Here is a 26292-nt window from a genome sequence, read left to right as displayed (position 1 = left end):
CTCTTGTCTGCATTTTAGTTGTTTCCCTGATTTGATGGAATAGCTTTGTGTGGTAGGTGTTCTGGTAGAGCCCACTAGCACAGCCTTCCCAGTTACCTGTGGTGGACAGTCTTGGTGTAGCCCTTTGTGGGCTGTGTGTGCAGTCTTGTTAAGCCTTGCTTATTATTGGTATCACTGGGAAGCGTTGATCTCCAAGCCAATTGGCTGTGAGAATCAGCAGTGTCTCAGCTAAGGAGGGTTTCCGTACTCTGCTTGAACAGGGCGGGGTCTCGGGGTGGCGCAGACAATCTTTGGTTCCCTGTCAGTGTCGCCTTAGAAAAGTCCTGTTCGTGGAGAGTTTTGGAAGATTGGTTGCAGGCGCGCGTGCACCTCTTTGGTAAAGGCGCAGACAAGCTTTGGATTCCTGCAAGTCCCTCCTTAGAGAAAGCCAGCCTCTGGGAGAGCTTCTGTGCTCAGCCACAGGTAGGGCGGAGTCTCGGGCTAGTGCAGACAAACTTTGTTTTCCCTTCGGCTCCTCCCCAAGTCCCGCAGTAATGGCCTCTGGCTTCACACACCTCCAAGAGATCTCTGCCCACTGCCTGACAGTCTGGCCTCTCCCTGTCTGGGGCCGTTTATCAGAGCAATAGGGTGATTCTGTTTTCCTCTCGGACAAGAAAGCCAGCCGTGTTAGCTGTTCGCCCTCTCCGCGCCAGGAGTAAGCCAGTAGCGAACTCAGCCCGGCCCGCCCTCTCTGTGTGCAGGGAGTAAGCCGGCAGCAATCTCCGTCCGGCCCTTCCTCTCTGCACTGGGATTAAGCCAGCACCTTTTCGCGCACACAGTTCTCCGTACCTTCACAGTTCCTGAGGTTCAGCGTGCCTTCTCTCTCCTTCCCAGATGGCAGAGCCTCCTCTCAGCCAGCCGTCTGGCGCTTCAGGGCAATGCCTCCCCTGTTTTTCAGTTCTAAATTCAAATTTGTTGTGGTAGGCTGCATTCGGGTGTCTACCCTATGCCGCCATCTTGGTTTCTCCTCGTATATCTAGTCTATAGATTTTCTGATGAGAAATCAGCCTTATTGGAACTCCTTTGTAGATAACAGTTTTCTTTTCTCTTCCTGCCTTTACGATTCTTTGTCTTTAATTTTTGATGTGTTGGTGTGGGTCTGTTTGGGTTCTTCTTGGTTGGGGTTCTCAGTGCCTTCTGAACTTATGTGACTTTTTTCTTACCAGGTTAGTGAAGTTTTCTGCCATTATTTCTTCAAACACTTTCTTTATTCCTCCTCTCTTTTTGCCTCTTCTGGCACACCTACTTTCCTAACATTACATTTCACACATAGTCTCACGGCTCTCTTAAGCTCCCCTCCTGTTATTTAATTGTTTTTTCTTTTTGGTTCTCTGTGATATTTTCAACTCTCATTCATTCCTCAGCTTCCCCTAATCTGATGTCTATTTCTTCCAATGTGTTATTTGTGTTATGTCATTCTTTTTATCAGGCTGTTCATAGTTACTATATCTTTTTTCAAACTGTTGAGCATTTTTAGCATTATTACACTGAACTCTTTCAGATAAACTTCTTGCTTCTGCTTCATTTATGTCTTGTTCTTTCATTTGGGGGTTGTTTCTTTGTCTTCTCATTTTGATTATCTATTTGGGTTTGTGATGAAAGGCTTAGGTAAATCCTCTACACCTTTCAGTCTTTAGTGCAGGAATTGTGTTAAAAACTGTTTTTGACTAATTGGGTCTCAAAAAATCCAGAAACTGCCTCTGTCTACACAACAATAGGATTCTGACTTGAACTGTCCCCAGGCAATTGTCCGATATTATATAGGGGCAGTTGCTGACGCCTGTAGGTTAATTTTCATTCTTACTCTCTTAAGTGGCCTCAGGGCATGGTGTTTGCCATTAGAGTGTGTGGTTGTTCCCCCCCTTCCCACCTCCCCTAGCAAGGCTGTTGTCTATGTTGGAAAGATGTTCTTCTCTGTATAAGGAAATGACTCAGCCTAGAAAACTTGGGGTATTTGCCTTCTGGGCTCTATTCCCAAGTCTCCAGACCCAGGTTCTGCTCTCACATCTCCTGTCCACTTCACCCTCCCTCTGCCAGAGCACAAGGTAGGTGGCTCCACAGGGAACTTTGTAATTTGGCCCTTCAAGAGGGTACCTGAATTTTCAGCTGATACTTCCTGCAGACAGCATCACAAATAGATGTTATGTGGGTACCCTGCTCAGTTTTTGTGTTCTTGCTAGGAGGTTGAGCTTGGAGATTAGATCTCAGAGTTCTCAGTGGTAACACTACACAGATGAGATATCTTTCCGGGAGTTCAGTTGCTGTCTGTGGGCATCTGGCCAGCTCTTTCGTACCTCTGTACCTCCTACCAGTCTCTGTGCCTTCTCCACCCTTGGTCTTTAGATATCAGGGTTTTCTAATGTGAGTTTTCTGTTGATTATTCAAGAAGCCTTGCCATATTAAAGTTGTAAATCCAGCTTGTTTCTGGAATCACATCCATGCAACACCCACCAAGTATGCTGCTATTTAAAAAAAAAAAATAATAATAAAAAAAAATATATATTTTATTGATTTTTCACAGAGAGGAAGAGAGACGGATGAAGAGTTAGAAACATCGATGAGAGAGAATCATCGGTCAGCTGCCTCTTGCACACCCCCCACTGGGGATGTGCCTGCAACCAAGATACATGCCCTTGCCTGGAATCGAACCTGAGACCTTTCAGTCCCCAGGCCAAACCAGTTTCGGCAAAAATAAAGGAAATTTATTACCTGTATACGGTATGGTTGTCAACACAAACCAGACAAACTGTGAATACTACAGTATTAAGAATTTACTCACTTATTCAATGACAATCATGTCATCATCTTCTAGAACATCAATGTAATAATCCAATTCCTGAATTTCCTGGTGAATTTCTTGTGACTCCATTTCTTTCAGAATCAGTGGACCAAATCTCTCACGTTTAGCAATAGCACTGTCTTTAAATAAGTACTTCTTGTCAAGGTAGCCTGCTCGCAGTGCATTTGCAATGCAACTGTCAGTGATTTTCTCCCATGAATTCTTCACCCAAATCACAACTTCTTGCAGTTTAGGTTCCACAAAGTTTCCACGCTGATTTCTCTCCATTCTATTTTCAATGTAGTCATTAATTTCCATGAGCAAATTGTCTTTGAATGGCTTGTTTATTGCAATATCAAGAGCCTGGAGATAGACCGTCATTCCTGCGGGAATCATTACTTGATCTATTTTTCTTTCGTGAAGAAATGTCTTCATGTCTTTAGTGCAGTGAGTGCTGGCTGCATCCCAGACTAGCAGACCTCTTTGGCTCCCTCGCATAACAAGTGGCAGCATTAAATCGACCCACTTCCTTTTAACTGCTTGTGTGCCCAGGCTTTTTCAGTTTCAAGAATAAAAACGCCCAAAACACGTTCAGTCTTTTCCTTCTTGCCCTCAGAAATGATTAAAGGTGGGATTTTAGTGCCATCCAGACGAATTGCCAAAATACAGGAAACACGTGCACTTTCATAAGCACTGGAGGGAATGCACACTAAGGAGATGTGCATTTATTGTTTGAGATGATTGGCCCATAAACACTGCAATTTCATCCATAGCAATCATATTGGAAAGATTGTATTTAGAGAAGTCAGCATCATCAATAAAGGACTTGAATGCAAGTGCTCGCTTAATAACTTGAGTATCTTCCAACCTCAACAATGTTGTAGATCTTCTTAAAGACAGTTCACTTCGCTGAAGGAAATTATCCAGCCAGTGTTGTGATGCTTTGAAGTCTTTGGTGGCTATGTCAAACTGTGGTGCCATTGCAAGGGCAAATTCTTGAATCAGCCCTATCAACAACCCATTCACAGATCAGGTCTTCCAGCTGGGAAAATAATGGCTGCCGACCTGATCCACACTTGCGCTTTTTAGCATTTCCCTGTCCACTGTTCAGTGAGGTTACCATACTCTGCTTGCCATTTTCGGACCAATCAGATACTTAGCATTTTTTTGCAGAAAGCAGTAAGGTTTTGGCCCCAAGAGACTTCTATACGATTCCTTTCTTGTACTCCACGGAGTAGCTTTTTCTTTTTGCGCTCATTCCTAGGGGTAAAAAAAAGGAATTGGGGTATCAAGGTGGGGGGAGGGGGATCACTTAAAATGACGTAGTGGGAGTCAGAGGTGGGAATCAAAATGGCACAGGAGAATCGGAAGGGTGATTACCATTTTAGTAACCCCTTTTGATCCTCCTGTGTCATTTTTGATTGCCCCCTTTGATTCTCTTGTGTCATTTTAAGTGATCCCCCTCCCCCCACCCCTGTGCCACTGAACACCTTCAGCAGACATCCCCCTACTCCTTTATCAGACATTTACCCCCTGGGGCCTGCCTGGGGACTCACTGGGCTTGCTGGGGCCTGGATCTGGGCTGGAGCAGGGTCTGCCACTGACTGAGAACCTTCAGTCATCATGAGGGCGGCTGCGAGCATCAGGTAGTGTCACCAGAGACAGACCAGCACTCACCGCCTTCGCTGAGTCCCGTCTGCTCTAATCCTCCTGTTCTTCTACATGCATCTGTGAAAGTCTCCTCCTCTCTCCCACCCCGCGCTCACCGCTCACTCGACTGCGCTCCGCCTCCACACAGCAGTGACGTCAGGACTCCACATAACGTCACTGGTTGCTAGACGCCAGTCTGGGTGGCCCTAGTGACCAGTTTACTGTAAATTAATTTTCATTCTGAGACAGAGCCTGGGGGGCGCCTTATTTTCAGGGGGATGCCGTATATTTCACTCAGAAGGAAACCTGTATGTCTTATTTTCTTGGAAACACGGTATCTTAATTTCTTTGGTGCGATGGTAAATGGAATTGCTTTTTTAGTCTCTGTTTCACTCTTGGTGTATATAAATGCCATAGATTTCGTGGCATTAATTTTGTATCCTGCTACATTGTCAAATTTATTTATTAAGTCATTTAACTTATTAATGGAGTCTTTTGGTTTTTTTATGTATAATATCATGTCATCTGCAAATAAGGATACTTTACTTCTTTTTTAATTTGGTACCTCTACTTGTCTAATTGCAATGCCTAGTACTTCCAGTACTATGTCAAACAGGAGTGGTGAGAGTGGGCATACCTGTCTTGTTCGTGTTCTTAGAGGGAATGGTTTTAGTTTTTGCCCATTGAGTATGATGTTGGCTGTGGGTTTATCATATATAGCTTTTATTATGTTGAGGTATGATTCTTGTACTCCTACCTTGTTGAGAATTTTTATCAGGAACGGGTGTCGGATTTTATCAAATGCTTTTTCTGCATCAAATGATATGACAATATGATTTTTATGTTTTAATTTGTTTATGTGATGTATCACGTTTATTGATTTGCAGATATTGTACCATCCTTGCATTCCGGGAATAAATCCTACTTGATCATGATGTATGATCTTTCTGATGTGCTGCTGGAGCTGAATTGCTAGAATTTTGTTGAGGATTTTGGCATCTATGTTCATGAGGGATATTGGCTTGTAATTCTCTTTCATTGAGTTGTCTTTATCTGGTTTTGGTATTAGGGTGATGCTGGCTTCATAGAAGGAGTTTGGAAGTGTTCCTTCCTCTTGGATTTTTTTGAATAGTCTGAGGAGGATAGGTTTTAGTTGTTCCTTGAATGTTTGGTAAAACTCTCCTGTGAAGCCATCTGGCCCTGGGCTTTTGTTTGCTGGAAGCTTTTTGATGCCTGTTTCAGTTTCTTCTCAAGTCACTGGTCTACTGAGATTTTTAGATTCTTCCTGTTTGAGTTTTTGAAGATTGTATTTTTCTAGTTGTATGTCCATTTCCTCCAGGTTGTTCAGTTTGTTGGAATAGAGTTGTTCATAGTACCGTATGTTTCGGACCATAAGACGCACTTTCCCCCCCCCCCCCCAGAAGTGGGGGGAAAAAGTGCCTGCGTCTTATGATCCAAATGTAGCCTACACATATACTTTAAAAAAAAGTTTTTTTACTTGCCCGGCTCTGTGTGGTCTCTGTGTGCTTGCCCGGCTCTAAAATGGTTCTAAATGCTGCTGTTTACTTTACAGGGTTGATTACATGTGTTTATGACTGTGATGTTGGGTTTTAATGCACATAAAATATTTTAGGACACTATTTGTTTCAGAATCTTTTTTTCTTCATTTCCCTTCTCTAAAAACTGGTGCGTCTTACGGTCTGGAGCGTCTTATGGTCCGAAAAATACGCTATTTTGTAACAACCCGTTGTATTTCAGTGGGGTCTGTTGTTATTTCACCTCTTTCATTTTGATTTTGTTTGAGTCCTCTTTGTTTCTTGGTTAGCCTGGCTAGAGGTTAATCAATCTTGTTTATCCTTTCAAAGAACCAGCTTTTGGTTTTGTTGATCTTATGTATTGTTTCTTTGGTCTCTATGTCGTTTATCTCTGCTCTGATTTTTATTATTTTCTTCTGCTTAAATTGAGCTTTTCTTGTTGCTCTTTCTCTAACTCTTTGAGTTGTAGAGTTAGATAATTTGTTATCATTTTTTCTTGTTTTTCTTGCAATAGGCTTATAGGGATATGAACTTCCCTCAAAAAACTTCTTTTGCTGTGTACCATAGATTTTGGATTGTTGTGTTTTTGTTGTCATTTATTTACAAGTTGCTTTTAATTTTTCTTTGATTTCTCTGGTAACCCAGTCCTTGTTTAATATCATTTTGTTTAGTTTCCATGTGTTTGATTCTTTTGGATTATTTTTATTGTTGTTAATTTCCAGTTTTATGCCAGTATGATCTGAGAAGATGTTTGATATGATTTATATCTTATTGAATTTGAAGAGACTTTGCATATGTCCCAACATGTGGTCTATCTTTGAAAATGATCCATGTGCACTTGAGAAGAATGTATATTCTGTGGCTTTGTGGTGGAGTGTTCTGAAGATGTTGATTAATTCCATCTGGTCTAGTGGGTCATTTAGAATTGATATTTCTCTGATTTTTTGTTTAGATGATTTGTGTAAAGGTGACAGGTATTAAAATCTCCTACTATGGTTGTATTGCTATTAATCTTTCCCTTAATGTCCTCCTGCAGTTTTTTTTATGTATTTGGGTGCTCCCGTATTGGGTGCATATATATTTACTAGAGTTATTTCTTCTTGTTGGGAGGCCACTTCATAATACTAGTTATGTTTTTCACTCTGAGATCTAATTTGTAAGACATAAGTATTGCTACCCTGGCTTTTTTTTTCATTTTCATTCGCCTGGAAAACCTTTTTCCATCCCTACACCCTCAGTCTGCGTGTGTCTTTTTTTCTCAAGTGGGTTTCTTGTAGACAACAGATCTATGGGTTTTCTTTTGTTACCTTATGTATTTTGATTGGAGCATTTAATCCATTTACATTTAAAGTTATTATTGATAGGTACTTATTTGACGCCATTTTTATACCCCTGTGTTCCTTCTTTGTTTCCTATTTATTTTTACAGTTTATCCTTTCAAAGAACCAGCTCTTGGTTTTGTTGATCTTATGTATTGTTTACATTTACCTTTAGCATTTCTTGCATTGCAGGTTTGGTGGTGATAAATTCCGTTAGTCTGTTTTTTATGTGTAGCTACTGATTTCCACTTCAATTTTGATTGATAGCCTTGCTAAGTACAGTATTCTTGGATTAAGACCGTTCCTTTGCATGACTTTGTATATTTCATCCCATTTTCTTGTGGCCTGATGAATTTCTGTTGAGAAATCAGTTGCTAGTCTGATGGGGTTTCCTTTATATGTAACTTTCTGTCTCAGTCTGGCTGCTTTTAAAATTCTTACTTTGTTGTTGGTGTTTGCCAGTTTAATTATAATGTTTGCCAGTTTAATTATAATGTGCTTTGGCATCAGTCTTTTGGGTTCATTTTGCTTGGGACTCTGCATCTTGGATTTGTGTGGATTTTTTCTTCTCTCAGGAAAGTTTTCTGTCAGTTCTTGAAATACGTTTTCCATATCTTCCTCAGTTTCCTTTTTTTCTGGAACCCCTATTATTCGAATATTGTTTTGTTTTGTATTTTCCCAAAGTTCCCTTACCAGGGGTCCTCAAACTTTTTAAAGTGGGGGCCAGATCATGGTCCCTCAGAGAGCTGGAGGGCCGGATCAGACTCCTCTGCGGGCCTCATGTGGCCCGCGGGCCGTAGTTTGAAGACACCTGCCTTAGGCTCTTCTCCTGCTTTTAATTTTTTCCCCCAGAAGCTGCTCTAATTGGTATTTTTTTTTTTTATATATATTTTATTGATTTTGCACAGAGAGGAAGGGAGAGAGATAGAGAGTTAGAAACATCAATGAGAGAGAGTCATCGATTGGCTGCCTCTTGCACACTCCCTACTGGGGATATGCCCGCAACCAAGGTACATGCCCTTGACCGGAATCGAACCCGGGACCTTTCAGTCCCCAAGCCGACGCTCTATCCATTGAGCCAAACCAGTCTCGGCTCTAATTGGTATTTTTAAAAATATATATATTTTTTGATTTTTTTACAGAGAGGAAGAGAGAGGGATAGAGAGTTAGAAACATCGATGAGAGAAAATCATCGATCAGCTGCCTCTTGCACAGCCCCTACTGGGTATCTGCCTGCAACCAAGGTACATGCCCTTAACCAGAATTGAACCCGGGACCTTTCACTCTGCAGGCAGATGCTCTATCCACTGAGCAAAACCGGTTTCGGCTCTAATTGGGTATTTTTTTTATTTTATTTTATCTTCTAGCTCAATGATGCGGTCCTCTGCTTCATCTATTCTACTCTTGATGCTTTCTATTGAGTTCTTTACAATAGCTATGTCATTTTTCATTTCTTCTTGGTTCATCTTCATTTCCTCTTGGTTCTTACTCATTGTCAAATTTATGTTTCATTCTTTTTAACTACCTTATTTTTTTATTTTAAATATATTTTTTATTGATTTTATACAGAGAGGGAGGGAGGAAGATAGTTAGAAACATCGATGAGAGAGAGTCATCGATCAGCTGCCTCTTGCACACCCCCTACTGGGGATATGCCCGCAACCAAGGTACATGCCCTTGACCGGAATCGAACCCGGGTCCCTTCAGTCCCCAAGCCGACGCTCTATCCATTGAGCCAAACCGGTCGCGGCTTAACCATCTTATGATTATTACTCTGAATTCTTGCTCTGGTAGGTTGCTTGCCTCTAACTTGTTTACTTCCTTTTCTGGTAATGCCTGCTTTTCTTTCATATGCGGGCTGTTTTTTTGTCTCCCCATGGTCTCTCTTTTTAGGATGTCTGGTTATGTAGTTCTCTTTCTCCTGCTTTGATTTAAAGGCACAACATATAACACAACCAGGTTCATCACACAAGGCACTGAATAGAAATGTGTTTGCAATATTAATAACCTCCAATAAAGGTGACTAGAACCCAGCTAAAAAAAAATAAATCAAACAAAAAGAATAGGCTGACCAATCTTACAAAAAAGCATAAAACTTCAATTTAGTGAACATTCAACATACAATTACAAAAGAATAGAGAAAGTATTTTTGTGATTTTTTTCATGTGTGCTCTTTTTTTTTTTTTTTTTTTTTTTTTTTTGACAGTGAGAAGGGAGGTGTGAATGGGCTTGGAGCAGGGGTTGGAAATTAGATATACACAAGTACGGTGAAATTTTAGGAGGGGGTAAACAGAATGGGGAAAACCTAGAGCAGGAAAGGGTTAAGATAAACAGGGCATCAAAGGGAAAATGTTAGGAAGAGAGTGATGGCATAAAGGAAGGGTTGAGATAGAATAAAGCATTGGAGAAGATAAGTATAGATTGTAGAACACTAATCCCAAAGTAAAGAAAAAATAATAATAAAAGTAAACAAAAGAAAATAAGATAAAAAGGTGAAATAGTAGTAATAATGTTGATTACATATACAATGTAATAATTACAAAGGTAAAATCAAGTGAGGAAAAAAGAAAAAAAAATAATTTCTTGAGTAAATGTTGCAAATGAAAAAAAACCCCCACAAAAATTAAAAAAATTTAAAATAAAAAATTTGCAGTAATAAAGGTACTTCACGTCCTCTGTTTTTCTGTTTGGGATGCCCGTTTCCTAGTTCAGACAGTATTGCAGTTCCCTGCGTTTCATTGCTCCTCAAGTGTAATACGGTCCTGATTTTTAAGCAGATCTTGCTTTGATTTTATTACTCTAGGGTCAATTTGTGATTTAGCCTCTGGGTGGCAGTGTTTCTTGGTTGACTTCCAGGGCTCTAATGCGTCTCTTGGCCCCTACCCCCCTTTTCTGCAAGACTGATCTATGGAAGGGGGGTGGGGGGCAAGTCCGAGGCTACTGTATTCTCCTGTACTTCTAAAATATCCTTCCGAGTCTGATCCAAACCTGCTGCTTTTAGATATGTCCCCTATTAGGAGCCAGTCCACATTCACGGGTGACACCCACCAACAGCCAGGGGCTTCTACTTGTAATCACTGCCCTAGTCCTCCAGTTTCTGTGCTGCAGCTGGCGTGTGTGGGCTTTTGTCTTCCCTGGGAACATGCACCCTCTCCTCGCGAATTCTGACCTTTTTGCTGTGCAGTGGGGCTCATTTGAGTCTAAGTGTTTGTGCCACCTAGGATCAGTGTTCTGTGGCTCACTGCTGCTTGGTGGTCCCTGCGGCTGTGATTATTCAGGCCTCTGACACAATCCAATCTTTTAAAGATGGTGAGATTTCCCCATCCAAGCCTGCAGGTAGCTCCGGGAAGAGACCCAGCCCCTCCGTGGGTGCTTCCCTGTCAGGGGCACCCTGACCAGCGGCCCCCCAGTTTCTCCTGGTGTTTGGCTATCTCTTGGCTTGCTAATAAACACTCCCAGCACGACCCTTAGCTGCTCTCTGTTTCTGCTTGGGGTCAAGGCTCAGAATCCGCCTATCTATCCTTTTGCCATTTTGTCTCCCCTATCTTTATTTTTTTAAATTGTTGAATTTATCCTCTGCTTTATCCAATCTGTTGTTGATTCCTTTTAATGTATTTTTCATTACATTTATTGTATTCTTTATTTCTGAGTTTTTCTTAAGGTTTTTATCTTTGTTCAAGTTCTCACTTTGTTCATGTCCTTTTTCCTAAGTTCATTGAGATTGTTACCACCACTGGTTTGAATTTTGTGCCTAGAGATTTGCCTGTGCACTTTTTGTTTACTTCTTTTGTTGAAATTTTATCCAGTTCTTTTGATTTGGCATGTTTTCTTAATCTCATTTGGGAGTTTCTCTGTTTCTTTGTATTAGGTTTAGCTGCTAAGTCCCCCACTTTTGGTAGGATGTCCTTATGTAGAGGTGATTGCTGCAGTTGTAAGTTTAACTTTTGATTGTTGTTGGTACATCACTTTTGTGATAGTCTTCCTATGAAGACTGGCCATGACAAGCTGCTGTCTGGGGTCTGATCTAGTTGAGTGGCATATGCCCCAAAGCTTTCCTATCTGCCAAAACCATCATTTGGTTATGCTGATTGTGAAATGTGCTCAGATGGTTCTCTGCTGTTATGTGAGCTAAGCTATTGGCATTTAGTTATGGTACCTTTTGGGAGGCACAGTGATTGATGCCGGCCAAGTTCATCTGCTGCTGAACCTGGCTTATGTCATTTGGTGGTTGTAATGCCAGTCCTTTGTTCTGAGCCACCGGGAGAGGTCACACTCTACACATAGGTTGCACTTTGAATCAAGGCTGGTGCCCCAGTGCTGTGCCTCAGATTTCTCTGCAATTGCACTGGGCATATTAATTATACCCACCATTTTCTTGGTGCATGTGGGTCTTTGAGAGTTTTTAGAAAAGTTTGTACTGTGGGCCAACCTCATATGCCTTTGAGGCTTAGATCACTGAAATAGACTGGGATGTTATGTGAATTGTGTTGGCTTGCATCTTAGGAAGCCACTAGATAGGTGTGAGTGGTGTTTCTCTGGTTAATTCATATCTGGTGCTCACCTGTGTCTGCAAAGTGAGGTCTCAGCAAAGGAACTACGGTGACTGCTCTTCAAGCCCTTATTCTGAGGTCAAACAATTCAGTTTCTTTGTGAATGTCCTTGGCATCCTTTGAGCTGCTGTTCTTTCATTGCTGGAGGGGAAGAAGATTGTGCATAAGTGACATATGAAGACACTTGAAGTGGACACCTGGCTCTCTTTAGGTCCTTTATCTCTCCCAGCTGGAATCCAGGCTGATTTTCATAGCTAGCTCTTGTGAGGACTCCTCTTCCCGGCACTCGCCCTTCAAACTGTGTAGTGTAGTGTGGGCTTAGGATCTCTAGCTTCCCAGAGGGAACTTTTGCATTAGAGATAGCTGTCTAGGATCTTAACTGCCATATGTGGTGTGGGACTAGCCCATTTACATCCTTACCTGTTCCATCATTCTCCATGTGGCTTTTTCTTAATTAGAGGAGTTCTATTTATTTATCTCCAGTTTGTTTTGCAGGGTGATTGTTCAGTTGTAATTTTAATGTTAATGTGAATTACACATTACCTACTCCTCCATTTTAATTAGAAACCTCAGTATAGGACTCTTTCACAGCCCGCGTTGAGAGTTCCAATTCAGGGTTCAGCTTCTGGAGAAGGGCCGCACACAAATGAAAAGAGACTTGAAGAAATTCAATTTGGCGATTTGGGGGGCCAGGCAGTAGTCCAACTCTAGTGGGAGAACTACTCCTGCTCTGGCCCTGCCATCCCCTTTTATTGAGGCTTTGGGGAAAACATCTTAAGCAACATAAACAGAAATTTACATGTAGCCCTTAGGCAGGAAATAACAAACTTTCATGGACAAGGTAGATTCTGCTTCAGCTAACAAAATCTCAAAGGTTAGACAATTAAGGTTGTTGACCAGCCTTCCTGGCTTCCTGTCAACATCTCTTTTTCAGTGAAACTGATTTGGTTTCCAGCATCTCCCCCGTTTTCTTTCCTTAAAAATTTTTGCATTTGTAGACTAGAAATAAAAAATGAAACAAGCAATGCTGACAGTCAAATGAAATCAGTCTGCAGTACGTTTCTTTGTGGGCCAACAGTTTTTGAATCCCAGATTCAATGTCCAACAGTTTTTTGAGTCCAAATTTTAATGTCCAACAGTTCTGAGTCCATGTCAGCAATGGTAGAAAAATAGTGGCAATGCAGGTCCGACCTCTGGTTTGGTCCTGGACAACCTGCAGCGTTGCACATCTGCTGACTGCTAGTATGGCAAGGCGTCGTCAGCATCTTCCATCTCTGGTCTGTTTTTCCTCGTCTTTATGGCTGGAGTATTCCTGTCAATTCTTCTTTGTTGCAGGAATCCACATGGTCTTGGAGTTGTTTTCTGAAAATATACAAACATATCTCGACCAAAATTAATAAAGAAATCTTTTCTATAAATTTTACTTGGGATACTTTTAATTTTTTGCCCAAACAATTTTTCTTTGACTTATTTTGATACGATGTGTGTTTTTCATGGCTGTCTTACTGTTATCATTACAAATGAAAATTGGTTTTCAAAAGAAGAAAAATTTTTCTAGATGTAATTTACTTACAGGACATTTTTCTTACCCTTTTTTTTCTATTTATTAGGAGGCTTTTGGAAAAAATTTTTATAATGCTGTTTTGATAACTTTTAAATTTTAATTTTTTGTACATAAACTATGACTGCTTTAGGGTTTATTGTATGTTAAACAATTTTACCATGAAATGAACTACCAATAGAAATTTTGGTTAATACTTTAGGAACAGCCTGTTGTACAATTAAATTTTCTTGAATATTAACTCATTTCATTTAACCAATTTAAATTAATCGGAAAACTTGACTATTTTACTGTCAAATTTAATACCTTAACAACAACTTTAGTGTACTCTGTAAATATTAATGGAAAAGATTATATGCATCCTTGAGAAAGCCCTGAGCACTCATAGATTTAGGCTGGATTTAGATGTAGGACAGTCGCCATCAGCCACTTCTCTGTTGCTTGGGTCTCAATAAGAGCTATGCCAAGTCTCTTGTTTGTAGCTGGGTCTCAATCTGAGCTGGACCAAATCTGTTTGTTGCCTGGGTCCAGATGTGAGCTGGGTATGGGAAGCGTGAAGCAGCCATGGGGCAGGAGACATCCCTCAAAAGGGCGAGTGTTCAAGCCCCTGCAGCGTTGGGGGGTGAGGATCTGTGCCCCACCTCTGTTGGCCCCCAGGTCCTCTCCTGATGGCCCTCTGCGGCTGTGCCTGTCTTAGGTTGTCCCTCCCTTGAGGAATCTTACCCATCATTGGCTAACCAGCCATCCTCCGGGGCCAAGCAGGGTGATGTGAGGTTCAGTTCTGTCTCCTTGTAGCCTATGCCCCTATGGCCTCCATGCCCAGTACCTGCCTTGGGATCCCCTCGCCTGCTGGTGGGGCCCTGGCATTGATCACATATCTTGGGGAACCCAGGTTTCTTCTCCAGGGAGATCCCAGCTCACGCCATTGTGTGAGAGACGGATCCATGGTACCAGCCACCATGAGGTTTTAACCTCAGCATGAACTGAAAACTCTGGCAACAGCTGTGGGTAATTGGATTGTGACAAGAGGGTCCCTCTTTGCAAATAAGGCAAGAAAGGCCAATATAGAATGCTCAAGCGCCTTCCCAGTGAGGCCCTCCACACAGTGGAAGGGATTAAATCCTTTCATGTCCTTTTAAATTGCTGCCAAACATTTGAAAATTAGATTTTTAATTTTGTTTGGAATAATTGTACAATATGCTGTTGTAAAATATCAAAAATTATAAATGACATTGTAGAATAATACCATGCAAGGATATTCTTTGTTCTAAGCCAATGGCAATTCAAATTCAAACTGGCTGTCAGTTTCTTTTTGTATAGGTCTTAGTTACATTCTCTGCACCTCTCCCAGGAGCAAGTAGTGATATTCCTCTACTTTGGTGCAAGCCAGAAACCTCTCTTGTAATTTTATACACAAAGGAGCATTGGTTTGATTTTGTGTCATACAAAAAGGGAAGCTGGGTGGCAACACCTGTGTAATTATACTTCCTTGCCCCACCCATTTTCCTCCTGGATGACCAAAGTGCTGAGTATTATTGGTGACTACATTGGCAAGGGATCAGCCCACATAAGGGCTTTTACCCATGAACGGTCAGGAACGTAAGTCCTAAACACTTCCACATTTGTCCCAGGTAATATTACCGTACAGATGATTACTGCTAACATGGCAAGAAAGACTTTCTCAGGTGTCAGGCGTCTGTACCGTCGTCTTCACCATGCGCCAGGAAAGTTAACTGCTTTCCTTTGCCATTAACAATACATGCCTATAAACCTTCTAAAATATTTATATTTATTAATTTTTATTTGATAAGGCTTTCCATGCAATTTCAAGTTTATTAAATCTGTTTTAAATCATTTAAGAAGAGAATAAATTTCTTCTATTTCTCCGGGCCCTTGGAGCTTTCCAAGAATCATCTCTGTTAAGGCCTTGAAATTTTAACATGGAAAAAACTATCAAACAAATATCTATATCCATATGTGATTTAAATATTATACCTTTTATTATTATCTTAAAATATCAATTAAATTTAGACTAGTTTTTGCATAGAAAATATTTGGTTGAGATCACAGAATTAATCCTCTTTTTTAATTAGACCAATAATAAGCAACTTATTTTTAATTCCTAATTAGAGAAAACACACTTTTTATTTTCTCAAAAACAAGTTATATTTTAGGTATTTTAATTATAACTATATAATTTCTCCCAATTTAATTTGCACTTGAACTTTTAAAGCTGGCAAATCAAATATATATTGCATGTCCTAGATTAATGACACTTTACATTTCTAAGAAAAATACAAGACATAGTCAATTAAGAGCTTCCATTCTGTCCTCTAGATTTTTTATGAGGCAAATTTAAACTTTATTTTTTATTTATATAATTAAGCTAAATTCCACAAAAATTTTGCCACAGGAATTTGGAGGAAGTTTGTAGCCATTCAAATGCAAGTTACCACAATCCTTAGCTTACTGAGAGAGTGGTCTTCCTTATAGGATTGCCTTGTGTCTCTTTCCTTCCCCCACATCAAGCTTACTTTGGGAGAAGTTTCAACAACAGATCTGGCCACACATTTTTTCATGCTTAAAAGATAAAGACAGATCTCAAAATTTTTTTCTTTCTCTTTTGCTTTCTGAAGTAATAACTATCACCCAATTTGGCCAAGATAACACCTAGTTTGCAGGTCCTTTTATAATTTTTAAACAAAGCATTAAGTAATCTCATTTTTGGAGAGCAGATGGCTCTGCCCTCTCCTGCCACCTTTGAATTTCTCCGCACCAGAGGCGGTTTCAGCAGTGGAGTCTCATTTCTTATTACAGATTTTAAATTCCAAATACAAACTAAGATTTTAATTTGAACAAGAAACCACATTCTTTAAGTTTACAAACCAAAAATCTATAATAAAGTTTACTTTAAATTTATAACCTAATTCTTCCCCATTAGCCTGGTTAAAAAGGACGTTCCCACCCTGCTTACAGATCATGACTCTGCAGCTGGCCGTGGGCTTTGAATGCGGTGAATTTCCCTCACCTTTTTTCTGGTGAATCTTCCACACCTTTTCTCGGTGTATTTTTCCTCCTTCGCTCTAGGCGAAAAATACCTTCTCCTCCAAAAGTCCCGCGTTGAAGGCGCCAGATATAGGACTCTCTTTCACGGCCCGCGTAGAAAGAGTTCCAATTCAGGGTTCAGCTTCTGGAGAAGGGCCACACACAAATGAAAAGAGACTTGAAGAAATTCAATTTGGCGATTTGGGGGGCCAGGCGGTAGTCCAACTCTAGTGGGAGAACTACTCCTGCTCTGGCCCTGCCATCCCCTTTTATTGAGGCTTTGTGGAAAACATCTTAAGCAACATAAACAGAAATTTACATGTAGCCCTTAGGCAGGAAATAACAGAAACTTTCATGGACAAGGTAGATTCTGCTTCAGCTAACAAAATCTCAACTAAAGGTTAGAGCAATTAAGGTTGTTGACCAGCCTTCCTGGATTCCTGTCAACATATCTTTTTCAGTGAAACTGATTTGGTTTCCAGCACCTCAGTATCCGTTTTTACTTTCTTTGAATAAATACACGGTAGTGGAATAGCCAGAACAGTGTTAGATTTGTTTTTAAGTTTAAGGAGTAGTTATTTATGTTGAACCAATTCACATTTTCACCAAGAGTGTATGAACTTTCTTTTCTCCATTTGTTATCTTTTGTCTTTTTGATCTAACAAACATAAGGGAATATCTCAATATGATTTTGAAAGTATCTTCCTAATAATTAAATGTTGAACATCTTGACCATTTGAATACCTTCTTTGGAAAACTATCAATTTAGTTCCTCTGTCCACTTATTTTATTTATTTATTTTATTTTTATTTATTTTTAAAAAATATTTTAATATCAATATTTTATTGATTTTTCTTTTACAGAGAGGAAGGGAGAGGATAGAGAGCTAGAAACATCGATGAGAGAGAATCATTGATCATCTGCCTCCTGCACACCGCCTGCTGGGGATGTGCCCACAAACAAGTTACATGACTTTGACCGGAATTGAACCTGGGGCCTTCCAGTCCAGTCCGACGCTCTATCCACTGAGCCAAACTGGTTTCTACCACTTATTTTTTGTTTTCACCTGAGAACATCCTTAAAGAGAGGAAAAGAGAGAGAGTGATAAATATTGATGTGAGAGAGAAACCTTGATGGGTTGGTTTCCTTCCAACATGCCCCACCCACTTGGGGACCTACCCTGCATTCCAGGCATTTGCCCTGACTAGAATTGAACCAGCAACCTTTCAGTGTACGGGGTGACATTCCAACCAACTGAGCGACTTCAGCCAGGCTCTCACTTTTAATCAGAATGGTTTTTGTTGTTATTGATTTGTGGGATTTCTTTATATATTTTAATGTTAATCCTTGGCTTACATATGTGATTTTTACAGATATACTCCTATACTGTAGTTTGATTATTTTTAATGTTAGTTACTTTTGCTCTGTAGAAGCTTTTGTGTTTGATATTGTCCTCTTTCTTGATTTTTGCTTTTATTGTTTACATTTTTTGTCTAATCACAGATTTTAAAATTTATTTATTTTTGTTAAGACAAATGTCAAGGTGCTGTTTCTTCATTTTTTTTTAGGTTTATAGTATCAAGTTTCATGTTTAATATGGTTGAGTTAATTTTTTGTGATTGATGCTAGATATGGTTTCAATTTCACTTTTTTTTTGGGCACAAACTTTATATGTGTTTATCTCTTTCTTCACCACCTTTTGTTGATGAAACAACCCTCTAGCTATTGTGTTTTCTTGGCTCTTGTTTAATATTAGTTGACTGTAAATGTAGGTGTTTGTATCTGTCCTGTATGTTCTGTTTCTTTGGCCTTTTTTTTTTTTTTTTTTAATTCCAGTACCAAACAGTTATTTTTTTTTAAATAGCTTTTTAGTACAATTTAAATTAGGAACTGTAACACCTCTAGCTTTGCTCTTTCTCTGGATTGCTTTATTTGTTTTTGTTCTTTTTGTATGTGGTTTACACAAATTTTAGAATTTTTAAAAATTGTTTTTTTTTTTCTTTCCGTAGAGTTGATTAAAATGAAACTGAAAGGTTTCTCCAAGCTTTTAGTCTTCTCCCATGTTTTCTGTTGAGGCATGACTTTATTATTTCTTTTAATCATATTTTAAGATGTGAAAAAATTTTAGAACATAGAAATCTAAAATGTAAAACTTTTATTATTCTTTTAACAGAATGCTGTCTTTTTATATGGCCTTGGTTTGGTTTACTTCTACTATAACGCATTTCATTGGTAAGTTGACTTATAGTAGAAGCTTTCAGTGTGTGTGTGTGTAAGTAAACGCTCAGTATTTTTCCATTAGGATATGTCTTTCAGTGATGAGGATTAACTGTACTCGTTAGTCATATGTAAGATTTTGTATACTGTTTTCTAAAACTTTTTAAATTGGGTTTTATTTTTGTGATTTACATGTTATGAGAACTTAAAGGAAGAGTACATTACATGGCCAATGTTTGTAAGCATGTTGTGTACGTCATTAATACAGAGTTCTTAAATTTGTATTGACCAGATTTTTATGCCATTTTCCAGAGGTGAATATTTAGCTTTTAGTCGAACAACTGAAGTACAAATTAACTTAATTTGTTGGCTTTGGGGCTTTAAAAAAAAAAAAAAAAAAAAAAAAAAAAAAATATATATATATATATATATATATATATATATATATATTATTGATTTTTTACAGAGAGGAAGAGAGAGGAATAGAGAGTTAGAAACATCGATGAGAGAGAATCATCCATCAGCTGCCTCTTGCACACCCCCTACTGGGATGTGACCACAACCAAGGTACACACCCTTGACCGGAATCGAAACTGGGACCCTTCAGTCCGCAGGCCGACACTCGATTTATTCACTAAGCCAAACCGGTATCGGCGGCTTTGAGACTTTTTAATTACTTTATGTTTGGATGCACTACATTGCTTATTAAATAAACTAGATGTTATAATTTTTTTGTTGTTGTTGAATGACATATTGCTTTGAGAGATCTTTTTTTTTTTTTTTTTTTTTTTAAGTTGTATGAATATATTTCTTTACTAGGACTCTCATAAGAATGATATTAGCACTATCCTTCGGATGTGGTCAGGAACACAGTACATCTGACCTGCATCATGGCAGGACAGGAAATGGGTAAAGGCTCCCAGAGCTGACACAAGTGTCCACTGAAGAGATCGATTCACCAGAAAGGATGTTTCCTTGGACTCCATCACCTGTTGTAGCTTCCAGGTCTCCACGGCTTGCCCAGAATCCTCCATTCCAGCACCAGTTGACTCTACTTTGTCTTGCCTCTCCAGACTCCTTTCTAGGTTAGCTGCTCCATGTGTCACTAGCCCAGGCCAGTTTTGGAATCCTGCAGCACACAGCTGCTGGCCTGCCACCCTCAGGAGCACAATTGGGAGGTTGTTTTTTGGGGGGAAGGAAATGGACATATATTACCAAAAGCAAAACTGTAGGGGTACATTAACAAATGACACAGGATACATGCTTCTTCCCCAAATGATGCATAATCCCTTACAGAGCAGAGGAGCCCCTCGATTAGGGGTGTCGAACTCAGAGAAGGGGCCAAAATCTAAAATCCAGCCTAAATCGCGGGCCGAATGGTTTACTGAACAGTCATAAACTGTCATTGTGATGGAAACGCAGCGGAGTGCAGTGATGACAGCGCGGTGCGAGCTACATTGCAAGGCCTGGCGGGACGGATTTGGCCCGCGGGCCTTGTGTTTGACACATGTGGTCTAGATCATGATGGAATGATTCTGTACGCCAGGCACCAGGGAGACCAAGTGGGCGGTGTCTACTTCACCATGCCCTGTACACAAAAGGGAGTTAGCGCCTCAAAGCTGGAACCAGATCTCTACCCTGGCTCTTTCCTGCCTTTGAATGGTGGCACCACTCTGCTTCCACCTGTTCTGGGCTTAGTTCAATTTTCAAAAGGGAGGAAAGATGGGGAGGGAAAAGTGGAAGTGGAGGTTTAGGGTAGGGGTGGGTGGGTATGGGGATGATAATCTATAAGACAAAACAAAAATAACCCAAAAATATAAAAAGATTACTACTATATTTTAAACAATAGAAGATAGCTGGAATCCTACATGACACACAGACAATAGGACACACAACCCGAGGGGAGGAGCAAGAGAGGGTGGCAGAGGCCGTGGGTTAGACGAGGAGCCTTTCAATGGACTGCTGAATGGACTGGATCTGCTGCTTCAGCTGGGAGCCCTCTTTGATGGTGACGGAGCAGGCGATGACAGGCCTGGAGACCCCGCAGGCCCGGCCCAGAGCCTGCTTGGAGCGCACAAACACGTAGGGCACGTTCTTGTCCTCGCACAGCAGCGGGAGGTGCAGGATGATCTCCAGGGGCTCTGCGTCCGCCGCCATCACAATGAACTCCGAGATGCCTCTGCTCAGGGTTTTGGTGGCCTCGTTGGCTCCTTTCCGAAGCTGCTTGTAGTTTCAGGACTGCCGGACGAGGTCCAATAGCTTTTTGGTGAGGTGGGCATCGGCGAGAGGGTAGGCCTTCGAATTTATTTCAGCCTTGGTCATGGCTGCGGGCCTGCGCTCTCGCTTTGAGAGATCTTAACACCAAACCACCCCATGTATCTTGTAGGAATCTTATTTTAAAACGAGCCTAGATTAATTTAAGGTCTCTGTAAATTTTCTGAAAATCCTAATCACAAATTGTAATTCTGAAGTTTTAGGACTTGAAAAGATCTTAGAGTTCACAGTTATTTTAATTCTTTTCTTTTGTTGTGTTAATTTTTATTCTATATTTCTTATCTATTTACGGACAGAGGCAGTCCTTTAGTCAGGTCCCTACTCTCTTAATTTAAAGCCTACATATTCCAAATTGAAAGAAAAAGATGGTATTGTTTTGCACAACTATATTCTTAGAGTTGTGATCGCTTATAAATGGGAAGAGGACAAGAGGTTACAATAGTTAGAGATAGGATTTAATCAAGTTTATAGGGAAACTTTTTTAGAAGTAAATCTAATAGTTATACTAAATGAATAAATTTGTTGTGGTTTGTGCTACATGGAGGCAGAATGATGTCTATTTTTTAATCAGTATTACAGTTGTTTGTTCACATAGATACAATTATTTTAGTTAGCCAGGACAAATGTGCATGCAATTCAGTGAGGCTATACAGTAGTTTTTATATGCTTAAGATAAAATCCATGAGCTTCTGTAGCTTGAAGAAAATAAAATAATTAGTGAGATAAATTAGTTTACATAGGAAATATTAATTGCTTTAAATATAGCTTTGGACAAATTAGATTTATAATTGTCTAAATAAAAATCTAAAGTAATTGTCTAAAAAAATAATAAGTAATAGCTCAACAATACACTGTTTTATAAACCTACTTTTGCCAGACTCTGAATATATGTAAAAATGTGGGGAAATGATTATAAATTTTGATAACTCATTTTTAAATGATGTCTGTGTGTTTCCCAAAATGCTTAATTTTGTAGTAAATGTACATATAGCAACTTTACAAGACAATTTAAATACTTCTCTTAATAGTATGCTCATCTATTTGTAGCACAAATAAAATTGACTTTTGAAACATAAAGATTCTAAAAGTGATCTCTAGTGAATATAGTATTTGACATCAAAATGAAGTTGTTTTTTTTTTTGTTTGTCTTTTTTCATTTGCATTAGTAATTCACAACATTTAAATGCTAAGAAATATTCAAATGTGTCCGGTATGTCTGGATTTTTTATTAGTAATCAACACCTTATAAGACAGTTAAGGCAGTATACAATTAGGAGAAAGATGATGGGTTGAGTTATGTTAGACAAATCATACAGTCTCTAAATCCCGGGTCATTGATTTATGGCAAAAGTGATACTCCATTGCTGTAGAATGGTCTTTTCCAGAAATTATTTTCTTTTGTAGAAATTGAATATGGAAAAATTAATATACTAGCCATTAATGATTTCACATGATATAATTATAGTAAGTAAAATTTCTGAAAGTTGATTTCTGTGGAACAATATACATATATATCTGAGTTTATTATTTTTATTCTCTTGCCCTCATAAACTTTCTTATTATGCTATTTCTAAGATGTTTCAGAAAAATTTAAATTGATTATTTACAATCAAAATGTAATTATTGTTGAACAATTTGAGAAATTTTAAAGAGATTCAACTGACATTCTTTATGTTTTTCTAATGTCCTTTATTATTAATAATGTTTTAATGAAGTTGTTATATTTCTAAAAATTGTTGTACAGAATGTTTCTTGAATTACTAAGGAAAGTAGCTGTAAATGATTAGAATCTTACAGTTTCTTATGTCTGTATTCTTTAAGGGCAATTAAGGCATTTCAAGAGGTGCTTTATGTTGATCCCAGCTTTTGTCGAGCCAAGGAAATTCATTTACGACTTGGGCTTATGTTCAAAGTGAACACAGACTATGAATCTAGCTTAAAGGTAGGTGGTTGGGGCATTTTCTACATATATTAATCTGTTCATGTAAGTTTAAATTAGAAGAATATTGAGACGTTTGGAATTTATATAACAGTATAAAAATGAAGAATTTAGGATATGAACTAAAAGATTTAAAAATAGGATTGGCTTTCAGGGCACCAAGTAGATACATATCATGCTAAGATTTGCAAAATAACTTTTAAAAATTTATTTTTATTGATTTCAAGAGAAAGGAAGAGTGAAAGAGATAAAAACATCAATGATGAGAGAGAATTATTGATAGATTGCCTTTGCACGCCCTACATTGGGGATTGAGTCAGCAATTTGGGTATGTTCCCTGACTTGGTATCAAACCGTGATCTCTTGGTCATATGTTCATGCTCAACCACTGAGCTATGCCAAAATAATTTTTTAGTGCTTTATATTTTTGTGTGTTTTTGTTTTTAAAAAGATGAATAATAGAATTTCTGGCCCAGAATCAATGAATGTTTTATTTCATTTGGTATGTAAAATACTTTTCTTTTGTGATGCCACAAGAGACATCTGTAGACTTTTAGTATATAGACAAAGTATTTATATTAGTATATAAGGAGTATGTATGTTAGTGATGGTATCTAATTAAGTTTTCTTTCTTGTGGGTCTAATTAGAAGTCTACTCACTTCTAGTTGGAGGGCATGAGTCATAGCAGAATGATAGAATAATAGAACATCCTTTATTAAGGCTTGTAGAATGCTAGTTGGTAAGTATGAAAACATTTGGGAAAAATAATACATTAATTTTAAATGCCTTAATTCTGTTGGAAATTTGATTTGTCAAAACTTATAATTTTTCAGATTTTCTATATTTGTGCTATCCTATCTAATAACAGCAATATGCAAATTGACCATTATTCCAACACACAAGCTGTCTGCTCCCATGTGGTCAAAGATGGCTGCCACAAGATCTCCAGCAGACAAGATCGGGCATGTTCAGGGTGGTATGGCCATTGACCACCCTTTCTTTATAATAAAAGTGTTAACCAAATTGACAGTTACAGATGGAAACATATGTGTGTGGTTGGCACCTGCAAGAGCTTTTCATATATATAGATAAACTTTCTTAAATAGAACTGCTTTCTGACTTGACTTAACTTTCTGCAGCCCAGTGAAGCACCCTAACTTCTCTTTCAGTTAATTGTCAGAAACACAGCAGTAAATATCAACATGAAGCGCCTGGACCGGTTTGGTTCAGTGGATAGAGCGTTGGCCTGCGGACTGAAAGGTCCCAGGTTCGATTCCGGGCAAGGGCATGTACCTTGGTTGCGAGCACATCCCCAGTAGGGGGTGTGCAAGAGGCAGCTGATGGATGATTCTCTCTCATCGATGTTTCTAACTCTCTATCTCTCTCTTCCTCTCCGTGAAAAATCAATTAAAAAACAAAACAAAACCTGAAGCAGATTATTATTATAGACTAGTAGCCCATCGCGCGATAACATGCTCAATAGGCTGCTTGCTGCTTCCGCAGGAGCTTGTGGAAACCACAGCACACTATCAGGAGCCACACTGCTTCCATGGGAGCCATGCAAAGAGACTGTGTTCATTCTGCTGAAGGTGGGAGGGAGCCTTGCTGCTTCTACAGGAGCCAGGAGGGACCTGCTCCGACTCCATGGGAGGTGGGAGGGAGCTGTGTGGCTTCCACGGATGGCAGGCCTGCTATCTGCTCTTTTGGCCTGCGTTCAGACTCCTAGGCTACGGGCCTGCCTTGCTGTTCCTATCCATGTCTGCTCCGGCTCTAAAGGGGCTGACCCGAGCCAGGTGAGGTGACGAAGCAAGCATTCCACCAGGCCACTCATGCTGCCTACTCTTAGTGGCCATCCTTCCAGGACGGGGACTCTGGCAGGCTGAGAAGTCTGGGCACTGCCATCTTGGCTATCATCTTTGTGACAGAGTGATGGCTAATTTGCATGTTACCCTTTTATTAGATAGGATTATGCAAGGAGAACAAAGGGTAAAATATTATAAACTGCAGCCGTGTCTATAGAGTGTGAAAACCTGAAGTTATCTTCAAGGTCCACTATTTCTTTCTTCTTTACAGTTTAATCAAGTTTCTCAGCTTTCTAAATCCTTGTTTTCTGGCTAATGAAAATAAAACAGGATTTCACTGAGTCTCTTATGTACTTATTTCAGGATTTATGTGAGGATCAAATGAGATGAGGCATGGGAAAATAGACATTTGGTTACATAAACATTTGTTTACAGTGTAAAGTGTTTGCCTGTGGCTATATAGAAAGTTGTGTTCCTGGGCTAAAGAAACTCTCAAGTCACTAGGTTGAGGAAGCTGGATGTTGGTACATGATGTTATTTCCCAGCTCCCACCCTACCATTTCCAGGCTGGGCTACGCAGATTCAATCCCCAGTTGGCAGTAGATCAGTTCTCTCATCATTGATGTTTCTCTCCCTCCCTCCCTCCCTCTGCCTTCCTCTCTGAAATAAATAAAAATATATTAACAAAAACAAAAATAAATAGGATGTAAGTCGGACATCTCTGCTCTCCATCCATGTAGTCCCCTCTAATCCTCTTTTGTCTTTGCTCCTGCCCACATACATACTCTGCTGGGGTCTGTAAAATGGGGTAATGATTTCTACTTCAACCAAGGACAACACTTCTACAAGGTCCACTGCTATGTCTGTGTGTCCCCTGCTCATCTGTCTCCAGCCCTGTGGGTTTTGCCTCCATTTAACTTGATTGGCCCTGTTCTGCCCCATCCTCTGACCTCCTGTTTGTAGCCTTTCTCTTTTTCCTCTGGGTGTGAAGCTCCCCAAAGGTTAAGCGGGGCTGGAGTGAGGCAGTGCGGACAGGCCCATGCAGCAGTGTGAAGCTATGTAGAGCGAGCCTTGGCAGGGCTTTGGAGGAGAGCTGGGATGATAGATCATGGGGAGGAGGAGGGAGGATTTGGAGCCTGTCCAGTAGGAGTGATACCAGGCTCTCCTACTGCCCCCATCCAGCAGCTTTTCTAGGCCCCTAACCACCTTTCACCTCTGGCTCCCTCCTCCTTCCTTTCAGGTTATGGAGTCAGTTTCTCCTACTCAGACCCACCCTCCTCACTGCTGTGTCCCTAGATGCCCAAGGCCTCTCCCCCTCCCCGCCAGATCCCCTGTAATGGTGCTACCCACTCTTCTGGAGTAGTTACATAACAAAAAGAAACAGCTCTGAGGATTATAAATTGTGCACTGAGAATGCCTCAGACTGCACTACATAGCTCTTGGATCACATGTAGCAGCCTCCCATACCATTTGGTCCCTCTTGGCTCCTGCTCCTGCTCCCTTCCACACGGTGTTTAGGCTAAATCCTAGGAGCTTCCTGATGGCTTTAACCTTACACTTAATTTTCCAGTTCAGCCCATC

At 39.8% G+C, this 26292-nt stretch overlaps 1 protein-coding gene and 1 pseudogene across 8 annotated transcripts in view; one reads left to right on the top strand and one right to left on the bottom strand.

The window, feature by feature from the left end:
- Positions 1 to 26292, top strand: part of LOC118712118 (histone demethylase UTY) — a 222699-nt gene that overhangs the window by 57085 nt on the left and 139322 nt on the right. For 6 of the 8 annotated variants that reach the window (XR_004985968.2, XR_004985969.2, XM_036425610.2 and 3 more), the window contains 2 exons: positions 18652 to 18710; positions 22791 to 22911. The exons of the other annotated variants lie outside the window; for them this stretch is intronic. Coding sequence is in view for 4 of the 6 variants with exons in the window: in XM_036425610.2 (XP_036281503.1) it covers positions 18652 to 18710; positions 22791 to 22911 (180 nt within the window). In the remaining 2 variants the exon portion in view is untranslated. The remainder of the gene's footprint in view (positions 1 to 18651; positions 18711 to 22790; positions 22912 to 26292) is intronic. 8 annotated transcript variants of the gene reach the window in all.
- Positions 20213 to 21017, bottom strand: LOC118712121 (annotated as a pseudogene).

The sequence above is a fragment of the Pipistrellus kuhlii genome, unplaced genomic scaffold (assembly GCF_014108245.1).
Source record: "Pipistrellus kuhlii isolate mPipKuh1 unplaced genomic scaffold, mPipKuh1.p scaffold_m20_p_83, whole genome shotgun sequence".
In the NCBI taxonomy this organism is placed as follows: domain Eukaryota; kingdom Metazoa; phylum Chordata; class Mammalia; order Chiroptera; family Vespertilionidae; genus Pipistrellus; species Pipistrellus kuhlii.
This window is presented reverse-complemented; position numbering and strand designations above follow the sequence as displayed.